The 10,920-nt window shown below is 51.2% G+C and overlaps 1 protein-coding gene across 1 annotated transcript in view; it reads right to left on the bottom strand.

Moving 5' to 3' along the window:
- Positions 1 to 724: 724 nt before the first annotated feature.
- Positions 725 to 10,920, bottom strand: part of LOC115076690 (C-factor-like) — an 18,440-nt gene continuing 8,244 nt past the window's right edge. The window contains exons 3-6 of the mRNA XM_029578415.1: positions 9,907 to 10,094; positions 4,365 to 4,520; positions 3,964 to 4,074; positions 725 to 1,350 (exon numbers count right to left, since the gene is read on the bottom strand). Of these exons, the coding sequence (XP_029434275.1) occupies positions 1,237 to 1,350; positions 3,964 to 4,074; positions 4,365 to 4,520; positions 9,907 to 10,094 (569 nt within the window). The 3' untranslated portion in view covers positions 725 to 1,236. The remainder of the gene's footprint in view (positions 1,351 to 3,963; positions 4,075 to 4,364; positions 4,521 to 9,906; positions 10,095 to 10,920) is intronic.

Below are 10,920 nucleotides of genomic sequence, written 5' to 3'. Positions count from 1 at the left end.
GACTAGAGCTTTAATGTCTTCTCCTCCAGGGCGGTGCCGAGTGCACCGAACATTATTACAGAATGTGGAAGGAATCCTGCAAAAGATGAGGTCAGGGTCCATGGGGATGGGCCTCTCCACAGCGTCACTGCCCTGCTGGGTGTCCTCACAGCCCTGCTTGGGAGGAAGGACCAGTGCTGGCGTGTCAGCCAATGAGATTGTGCAAGACTGAGCTACTTGGGCTTCCTAGGACACTGACGCATTCCAAGGCAGAGTTTCCCCTTCAGTCCAGGCCTACTTAAGGATACAAATCTGAAAATGCATTGGGAATATGTTTCCCCGCATTCCCACCCCAGCTGGCACACCTGGGCAGCACAAGGGGCCTTTACCTGCCCTGGGATCAAGGAGTGGGAAGGAGATAGCCCTGCAGGCTCAACCTCATCAGCTGCCCTGCAGTATGGCCCATGGGGCATGGCCCTGAGATGGGAGGGAAGAGAAATTTCTCACTCCCCTGAACTCATCTGGTCCCAGTACTTTGGTGCTATTTTTGAGGCAATCGCTCAAAACATCAACTTACCTGCTCCTATTACCTTTCAGTTTTATTCCTAGGCCTCTTTGCTTTTTTCTTTAGCTCTTTAGAAACAAGTGAAAAGTGCCATTCATTTTAAAGTGGAGATCTGGTCCCCTGTCTGCCTCTTCCCAGAGGGCAGGTGATTAGCAATTGCAAAGATCACAGTAGACTGTCAACTGCCCAAGAAATGCACTTTAATAAACCTTGAGGTTCGTTGATCTGACATTCCGTATATTGCATTTATCTGGAATAAAAATATGTGAACCCCTTTTATTTTAGGACCCCCCCCCCCTGTCACTCAGAAATCTCCAAGTTTCCATGGGGGTGAGTGTGGGAGAGCAGGACTGTGTGACGAGTGTCTCAGTGCATTGCAGAGGAACAGCAGAGTAAGAGTAAATGTTTACTGCTAGGAGGGGAGACTATCAAAATGTTCATGATGATAATGCGCAGTTAACACAGAAATAATGGGAAGATTGTATAAAAATATTTAGGAACATATTTCAACATGATTATGTGTATATGTTTAATAAAACTGAATGTTCAGCTTGATAACAACCTGTGATGAAAGGTGGGAGGTCACCAGGCAGCAGGAAGAACTGATAAGACAGCTGTACCCAGTGCCTGCTTCATCTCACAGGGGTCAGGTCGAATGGTTAGAAACGACGGGCAGCAGATACTGCTGAAAGCTACCAAGGCACAATCTCCCCCTTCCAGTCCAGAAAGCAACCACTGTCCTCTTCCCGAAGGTGAGCCAGCACTGAGAGAATGCTGGGGACGCTCTCTTCTATCTGCATGGGGGCCTGGGGGGCGGGAAAGAAATGCAAGGTCATTATTTGCAACATCCTTTGACTAATTAGCTAAACTGATGAACGGAGGGCTCAGAGTTACTTCTATGTGACAGACTCAAAAGTCAATACCATCTGCAAACCTAGATGGACATGGTGGCCTCAGTCCAATTCTCGGTGACGGGCAGGTGATCGCCCCTTGGAATCTGGCACTAACTGGCACATCATGGGCAGTCTTAGCAGAAAGGCCAAAGATTGCACAGGCACTCCCAGAGCAAGCTGTCGGGCCGATACAGAAAAACCCACGGGAGAGCCGGCGAGCGCCAGCTCTCCTGATGCACGCCCAGGCCACTCTCCTGGGCGCCCGATTCAGTAAAAAAAATATGCTAATGAGGGCCCCTCGGTAAAAGGAGGCGCTAGAGACACTAGTGCGTCCCTAGCGCCTCCTTTTTGACAGAAGTGGCAGCTGTCAGCGGGTTTGACAGCCAACACTCAATTTTACCAGCGTCAGTTCTCGAATCCGCTGACAGCCAGGGGTTCCGAAAACGGACGCCAGCAAAATTGAGCGTCCATCTTCCGGGCCGCAGACAGATTTTTAATTTTTTTTTACTTTTGGGACCTCCAACTTAATATCGCCATGATATTAAGTCGGAGGATGTACAGAAAAGCAGTTTTTTTCTGCTTTTCTGTACACTTTCCCGGTGCTGGCCGAAATTAAATCCTGCCTTTGGGAAGGCGCTAATTTCTGAAAGTTAAATGTGCGGCTTGGCTGCACATTTTACTTTCTGTATCGCGCAGGACTAACTAATAGGCCCATCAAGGTGCATTTGCATGTTGCGGGTGCTATTAGTTTCGGGGGGGTTGGCCGCGTGTTTTTGACGCGCTATTACCCCCACAGGGGCTAACAGTGCGCTCAGCCTGAGCACACTTTACTGCATCGGCCCGTGTATGAGGTAAGCTTGCACCGCCATTGCCTGGCCTGCGGAGAAACAGAGGATCTTGGTTTCTGGAGCTATCAGACCAGCACTTTTCATGAGCGCAAAATTCATCAGAAACTATTTTCCATTAAACAAGGGCAAAAGGAGCAGGTTTTAACTCTGGATGAATCTATGCCTAGACAGAGCAGAACATAGGTTCCTCTCCTGGTGTGCCAAAAGGGATTGTATCTTGAGCTCACAGCACTGATGCAAAGGCTTAGGCTGGTTATACAAGCAGGTGGAGACAGAGAGCAACAGGTTTGCAGGTCCCCTGCTTATCTGAACCTGCCAGTATCTACTGTAACAAGCTCGTAAGACATATCCTTCCCTCACCCCCATTCAAAGAGAGAAACAGCAGCGATCCACCCAACTGTGAGAGACTGATTTAAGTTATAATATTATATTCACTGATATCTAGAATCGAGATTCCACCAACCAAAGAATGAAACTCAACCAAGCAGCAGTCTGGGAGGGGCCTGGTAAGTCTCAAGGAAAGGAAATTAGCAGGTAAGACTAAATTTTACCTTCCTTATCATCCTTCTAGACCAGTCCAGACAAGTGCGATGTACCAAGCCCATCCCTCAGACTGGGTGGGATACTGCTACCTAGATCTGCTCTCAAAACACCTGCGCCAAAGGCAGTGTCTTCTCTGGCTCGAACATCCAGATGATACTGCTTTGTGAATGAATGTAAGGACACCCAAGTAGCAAACCTCCAAAGGAGAAACTAGATGCAGCTCCCCCCACGAAGAGGCCCGGACCAGCCTTACACTCTACCTAGAGTCTTTCCTTTTTCACTCCCTTTTTATTAAAGTTTATTGTAGCCCCCAGAACGCATTAAGCTCAGAGGAGAGAAGGAAAGCAAGAAGCCAAAGAAGCTGCAGAAAATAAGGACAGGGAAAGGGGCTCAGAGGATGGCCCAGAGCCCTGCAGTCACTTCCAGGGCATGCTTCAGTGGCCTCCTGGCATCCTAAATCTTACTTTGCTCAACCAGGGAGAATCAGACTCAATAACCAGTCAGTCCTCTTCCTAAGCCACTTCATCCAGCCAAACCAGACACAAGCACAGGTATGCGATCTCACTATCTGCTGAGGACAGCTGATGTCAGGACAAGACCCTATGGAGGGTGATGTCAGCAAACCTGTTGCTCTTTGTCTCCATCTGCTGGTAGGATAGCATAAACCCTTGCATCTAGATTGGTCTGGCAGGACGAAAAGGAAGCAAATATGATATCCTGGATCCCGAAGACCAGAAAGTGTCCAGCTAGATTGTTTGCTCGCCTCCCTTATCTGATCTTGCAGTAAAAAGAACTGGCTCTTGAATAACTTAAACACTTGCAATTTTATCTAAATAGTTACAAAATAAAAAATCTATAAATTCTCTAGCACAAGAAACATACAAAACTTTAGTGTATAGAGATTTCACTAACTGGAGGAATTTTAGTGAGCAGGAGAAAAATGGGTTTTCCTTCTATCTCTGAGCCTTCAGCTTAAACAAGTGTTTCTAGTAAGTTACCCACTGCATATCAACAGTATAAAGTTTCCTGACCCTAGGAGCCCTCTTAAAGGGATACACTCCATTTATACAAAACACGGAATGCTGAAATAACCAGCAGAGGTGGGCAGGCAGGGGAACCAGGACAGGCCACTCACCTGATCCCCCCCCATATCGGTCTTCAGCCAGCCAGGGTGCAGGGCGATGCACAGGATCCCGTCCACCTTCAGGTCTGCGGCCAGACATTTCGTCAACATATTCAGTGCTGCCTAAAGGAAGAATGAGAAAGTCTGTGAGCTTTGCAGCAAGCCAGGAGGTGGCTTCTAATGCAACCTTCTCTCCAGCACTATTTCAGGTATTTGAATGCTGTCAGCAAAGATCTATTTATGCTAAGAGAAACACTGTGTGCATAGAAAATTTCGTTTAGGTCCCATTCTCAGCCCAGTGATCCCAACTACTCACAGCGGGGTTACAGTAACCCCTGGTGGCTGGTGACAGGGATCTGTCTCGCGTTCTCTCTACCAGGGAAGGGTGTGCGCAGCTGGCTGGAGAGACTCACCTTAGATATCCTATAGGGGTAGATCTGAAGGTATATGTCCTTGTCCTGCACCAGATGTATGGATGCCGAGATGGAAGACATGTTTACGATGACAGCTCGATGCCATCCCATCCCATGGTTCAGCTGAGCTGCCTGTTTGAGGAGCGGTAGGAATGCCTGGAAATAAATCACAGTGATTCTGAAATAGAGGATGTGGGTTCAGCTTTGTTACTTCTGTCTTAAACCTTCCTGAGCCCTCAGGAGGCAGCAGCTCTGACAGCGAGGATGCTGCTCCTCACTGACCATAGAAACAGGAGCTTGAGCCCAGGGGCGGCTCAAGGCAATCTGCTGCCAGAGGCGAGGGATGAGGTGGCGCCGTCCCCTGTCCTCCTCTGCTCCCGCCTCCCCCCCATAGGCCCCCTCTCTCATAGGCCCCACACTCAGGCACCCTCACACATGTTGTCTCACCCCTCCAAGACTCGCAGTCTCTCTCTCTCTCTCACACACACCACTCTACTCACACTCACTCTCTCCGGGGCCTTTATCTTCGCCGCGAGCAGGACGCACTCCGCTCGCTGCACGCCGGGGTCTCCGCCATTTTCTGCCCCGGCACTTTTTTCAGGGTGGGGCCCGCAGTGGTGTCACCTTATGCGCCTGCAACCTTCAGTTATGAGGGCAATTTTTAAATAGCTTTGAAAATTGCCCTCCTTACACAGTCAGTTTTACACCTTATAGATGATTCTGGAGTGCAGCGCATTATTTCTTTTCTTCTGCTATGCAAAATATAAGGAGAAGCGGGTGGGGGTCCTTCAAACCTTTTGAAGCTGAAAAGGATTCCATATTCTCTGAAATTTGGGAGCCCCTGGTCTAGGGCAAATGACTCAATTAAAAATAATAAAAGTTCTGCTCCAGTATTTCCCCTGAGCTCCCTTACTGCCAGGTTCTGCTCCAGTATTTCCCCTGAGCTCCCTTACTGCCAGGTTCTGCTCCAGTATTTCTCCTGAGCTCCCTTACTGCCAGGTTCTGCTCCAGTATTTCCCCTGAGCTCCCTTACTGCCAGGTTCTGCTCCAGTATTTCTCCTGAGCTCCCTTACTGCCAGGTTCTGCTCCAGTATTTCTCCTGAGCTCCCTTACTGCCAGGTTCTGCTCCAGTATTTCCCCTGAGCTCCCTTACTGCCAGGTTCTGCTCCAGTATTTCCCCTGACCTCCCTTACTGCCAGGTTCTGCTCCAGTATTTCCCCTGAGCTCCCTTACTGCCAGGTTCTGCTCCAGTATTTCCCCTGAGCTCCCTTACTGCCAGGTTCTGCTCCAGTATTTCCCCTGAGCTCCCTTACTGCCAGGTTCTGCTCCAGTATTTCCCCTGAGCTCCCTTACTGCCAGGTTCTGCTCCAGTATTTCTCCTGAGCTCCCTTACTGCCAGGTTCTGCTCCAGTATTTCCCCTGAGCTCCCTTACTGTCAGGTTCTGCTCCAGTATTTCTCCTGAGCTCCCTTACTGCCAGGTTCTGCTCCAGTATTTCCCCTGAGCTCCCTTACTGTCAGGTTCTGCTCCAGTATTTCCCCTGAGCTCCCTTACTGCCAGGTTCTGCTCCAGTATTTCTCCTGAGCTCCCTTACTGCCAGGTTCTGCTCCAGTATTTCTCCTGAGCTCCCTTACTGCCAGGTTCTGCTCCAGTATTTCTCCTGAGCTCCCTTACTGCCAGGTTCTGCTCCAGTATTTCCCCTGAGCTCCCTTACTGTCAGGTTCTGCTCCAGTATTTCCCCTGAGCTCCCTTACTGCCAGGTTCTGCTCCAGTATTTCCCCTGAGCTCCCTTACTGCCAGGTTCTGCTCCAGTATTTCCCCTGAGCTCCCTTACTGCCAGGTTCTGCTCCAGTATTTCCCCTGAGCTCCCTTACTGTCAGGTTCTGCTCCAGTATTTCTCCTGAGCTCCCTTACTGCCAGGTTCTGCTCCAGTATTTCTCCTGAGCTCCCTTACTGCCAGGTTCTGCTCCAGTATTTCCCCTGAGCTCCCTTACTGCCAGGTTCTGCTCCAGTATTTCCCCTGAGCTCCCTTACTGCCAGGTTCTGCTCCAGTATTTCTCCTGAGCTCCCTTACTGCCAGGTTCTGCTCCAGTATTTCTCCTGAGCTCCCTTACTGCCAGGTTCTGCTCCAGTATTTCCCCTGAGCTCCCTTACTGCCAGGTTCTGCTCCAGTATTTCTCCTGAGCTCCCTTACTGCCAGGTTCTGCTCCAGTATTTCCCCTGAGCTCCCTTACTGCCAGGTTCTGCTCCAGTATTTCTCCTGAGCTCCCTTACTGTCAGGTTCTGCTCCAGTATTTCTCCTGAGCTCCCTTACTGCCAGGTTCTGCTCCAGTATTTCCCCTGAGCTCCCTTACTGTCAGGTTCTGCTCCAGTATTTCCCCTGAGCTCCCTTACTGCCAGGTTCTGCTCCAGTATTTCTCCTGAGCTCCCTTACTGCCAGGTTCTGCTCCAGTATTTCTCCTGAGCTCCCTTACTGCCAGGTTCTGCTCCAGTATTTCTCCTGAGCTCCCTTACTGCCAGGTTCTGCTCCAGTATTTCCCCTGAGCTCCCTTACTGTCAGGTTCTGCTCCAGTATTTCCCCTGAGCTCCCTTACTGCCAGGTTCTGCTCCAGTATTTCCCCTGAGCTCCCTTACTGCCAGGTTCTGCTCCAGTATTTCCCCTGAGCTCCCTTACTGCCAGGTTCTGCTCCAGTATTTCCCCTGAGCTCCCTTACTGTCAGGTTCTGCTCCAGTATTTCTCCTGAGCTCCCTTACTGCCAGGTTCTGCTCCAGTATTTCTCCTGAGCTCCCTTACTGCCAGGTTCTGCTCCAGTATTTCCCCTGAGCTCCCTTACTGCCAGGTTCTGCTCCAGTATTTCCCCTGAGCTCCCTTACTGCCAGGTTCTGCTCCAGTATTTCTCCTGAGCTCCCTTACTGCCAGGTTCTGCTCCAGTATTTCCCCTGAGCTCCCTTACTGCCAGGTTCTGCTCCAGTATTTCTCCTGAGCTCCCTTACTGCCAGGTTCTGCTCCAGTATTTCCCCTGAGCTCCCTTACTGCCAGGTTCTGCTCCAGTATTTCTCCTGAGCTCCCTTACTGTCAGGTTCTGCTCCAGTATTTCTCCTGAGCTCCCTTACTGCCAGGTTCTGCTCCAGTATTTCCCCTGAGCTCCCTTACTGCCAGGTTCTGCTCCAGTATTTCTCCTGAGCTCCCTTACTGCCAGGTTCTGCTCCAGTATTTCCCCTGAGCTCCCTTACTGCCAGGTTCTGCTCCAGTATTTCTCCTGAGCTCCCTTACTGCCAGGTTCTGCTCCAGTATTTCTCCACCCTTTTCAGTCAATATTCCTTTGGCATTTGACTAATTCCAGTGGACACCTACAGCTGGTGTCAGACAAGACCGAAAGGCGAGGGCCTGGCCAGTGCCCTGAGGTTCTGCATCCATGACAAAGGAGCCGCTTGTGGCCCTGGGGCCTCAGGCAGTTGCCCGATTGGCCTCTCTTCTCCCAGCCCTGTGGATTCATTTTACTTTTCCCAGGCTGTGCAGACCCTCACCAGCAGCAGAAATGCACTCGTCCTGAGAATGGCATGGGGGCAGAATGTTTCCCCCAACGTTCCCTTGCACAGACATGACTGCACCTGAATAACGCTCCCTCCAGGCTGGTACCGCCCCTCCAACTGAGGTGAACGCTAGACTGTGGCAAAGCCTTTTGCTGTTTATTTTGACTCTCTTGCTTTCTGCATTTCCTCCCTCGTGTTTACCCATCCTCCCCCCACCATCTTCTTTCTCTTCCCACCCTCGGGTGCGTCTGGCTCTTCTCATAGATGGGTTCCACGAGGCCACCTTGCACTACCACTCACAAGTCCTGTGCCGACCAGCAGAGCCGGGGCCCCACAGAGGGAGGAAGATGCTTCTTCTCTCAATGGGCCCCCACAGAGGGAGGAAGACGCTTCTTCTCTCAATGGAGCCCCCACAGAGGGAGGAAGACACTTCTCTCAATGGGCCCCCACAGAGGGAGGAAGACGCTTCTTCTCTCAATGGAGCCCCCACAGAGGGAGGAAGACGCTTCTTCTCTCAATGGGCCCCCACAGAGGGAGGAAGGCGCTTCTTCGCTCAATGGAGCCCCCACAGAGGGAGGAAGACGCTTCTTCTCTCAATGGGCTCGCACAGAGGAAAGAAGATGCTTCTTCTCTCAATGGAGCCCCCACAGAGGGAGGAAGACGCTTCTTCTCTCAATGGGCCCCCACAGAGGGAGGAAGATGCTTCTTCTCTCAATGGAGCCCCCACAGAGGGAGGAAGATGCTTCTTCTCTCAATGGGCCCCCACAGAGGGAGGAAGACGCTTCTTCTCTCAATGGGCCCCCACAGAGGGAGGAAGACGCTTCTTCTCTCAATGGAGCCCCCACAGAGGGAGGAAGACGCTTCTTCTCTCAATGGGCCCCCACAGAGGGAGGAAGACGCTTCTTCTCTCAATGGAGCCCCCACAGAGGGAGGAAGACGCTTCTTCTCTCAATGGGCCCCCACAGAGGGAGGAAGACCCTTCTTCTTTCAATGGAGCCCGGCTGAAGAGAGGCCAATTGGGCAACTGCCTGAAGCCCCAGGGCCACAAGTGGCTCCTTTGTCATGGACGCAGAACCTCAGGGCACTGGCCAGGCACCCGCCTTTCGGTCTTATCTGACAACAGCTGTAGGTGTCCACTGGACTTAGTCAAATGCCAAAGGGAGCACAGCTCTCGCGGCTAATAAACTCCGGCACTTGCAGCCGGACAGAGGGATGCAAAGCGAGAGCTTCTCCTGCCTCACCCGCCACAAGCAGAGGTCACTGACGGGACGCATCCGGCACCATCCCGCCCCAGTTTGAGAAGGACAAATGGCAGTTGCCCTGATACCTCCTTCCTCAAGCCGATCAGCACCAGCATCATGGCGGCCGCTCACTGCCCAGTCGGCCCCACCCTTCCTCCCTGCAATGCGGGGAGAGTGACATCACAGGCCATAGAGGGTGGTGCAGAAAATGACAAAGATGGAGGAGACCCCGGCTGCACAGGTAGGGGGAATTCGGTGCAAATTCTACGCTCCTCAGTAGCTCAGGATTCCCCCAGGACTATTCACTGGAGGCCCGCGGGTGCTTTGTTGTTTTGGCGGCAGGGGGCCAGTTTTTGCCACTTGCAAAATCTGCTGCCTGAAGCAGCCGCCTCACCCTGCCTGGTTATAGAGCCGCCCCACTCGAGGCTGTCACAGGCCAGAATATTCATCACACTTTAAGCACTGGGAATGTCTGGGCTCACAAGCCTAGCAGTTCAGGACGTTCATCTCCCTTTATTTAAAAATAAAGTGACGAAAAACACCTCCCGCCAAACAACTAAGAACATATGAACATAAGAAAATGCCATCCTGGGTCAGACCAAGGGTCCATCAAGCCCAGCATCCTGTTTCCAACAGAGGCCAATCCAGGCCATAAGAACCTGGCAAGTACCCAAAAACTAAGAAGACCAGTATGGGTTCAGTGCCAGTAAAGTCTATCGATCAGAGATCATGTTCTACGAAACCTATCCCCTGGCGCATTCCCTTCACCTTAGTGACCATGAGCTGAGCCACGGTGTTGGTTTCATAGACCTGGAGCATGTTTTCGGCCGTGACATCATCCAAAGAGGCCAGGATGTTCTCCCCAGCATTGTTAATGAGACAATTCAGTCCCTGGTCTCCGAGCAGCTCAGTTACTTCTTGCACCACTCTCTGCCGGCTCTCTTCACTGACCACATCTGTCCAAAAAAAACAGGAGGGCTATGAATCTAGCATGGAAAGAGTAAGAATCCCTAGCACAGAAAGCATTATCAAGCTTAGCATGAGAGGGTTATCGAAGGCTGACAGATCTGAGCTCCAGTCTTCAGTTCTGTAAGCCTCACGTTGAGGGCTGCTCATTATTTCTGTCACCAAGATAATCAGACATATCACTTCATTGCCTGCCCCTTCCTACAGCTGTGCTCTTGGGCACTACAATGGCCTCCTCTCCTGGAGTTGGCGGGGAGATACACTATGGGGTCTGCTTCATCTTCAGACCAGCGCGTGTGTGGACGCCTTCCTGTACACACGCTGCATACAGAGTAATGCTGTCCATCCGTCCGTCTTCGGCTAACAGGACCATTAAAAAGGGAACGGTTCTCCCCCTTTACTAACAGGACAAGTGATAAGGAGAGACATTAAGGTGAGAAATGGAAGGAGTTACCTGTGCAAGCGAGGTCTTCAGCAGCATGTTAGATACTCATCTGTCTAGGATGCTTTAGGGACACTGGATTCTGCCTGGAAGTGACCTCCTGAGCTCACCCTTTTCAGTCTTATTATTTTATTTTTTCATGAATAACTTGCCCCGGACCTGAATTCTCAGGCTCTCTGGATAAACCTGCAGCTTCCAAGCAACCTTTTAGTAGCACAGCCTGAAGCATCCTGTGGCCCTGGAGCTCGATGCACATGAAGGGCTGGAAATCAATTTTCACTAAAGGGGCAGCCTTTGTAAAATGTGCAGGTTTCTGGGGCTCTTACAGAACACCACTGACGCTCCCCAAGTTCCTTCTGAATGGAGACCCAGTG

Source organism: Rhinatrema bivittatum, chromosome 15 (genome assembly GCF_901001135.1).
Source record: "Rhinatrema bivittatum chromosome 15, aRhiBiv1.1, whole genome shotgun sequence".
NCBI classification, from domain to species: domain Eukaryota; kingdom Metazoa; phylum Chordata; class Amphibia; order Gymnophiona; family Rhinatrematidae; genus Rhinatrema; species Rhinatrema bivittatum.
The sequence above is the reverse complement of the archived record's forward strand: the minus strand, read 5'-3'. Positions and strand labels throughout refer to the sequence as shown.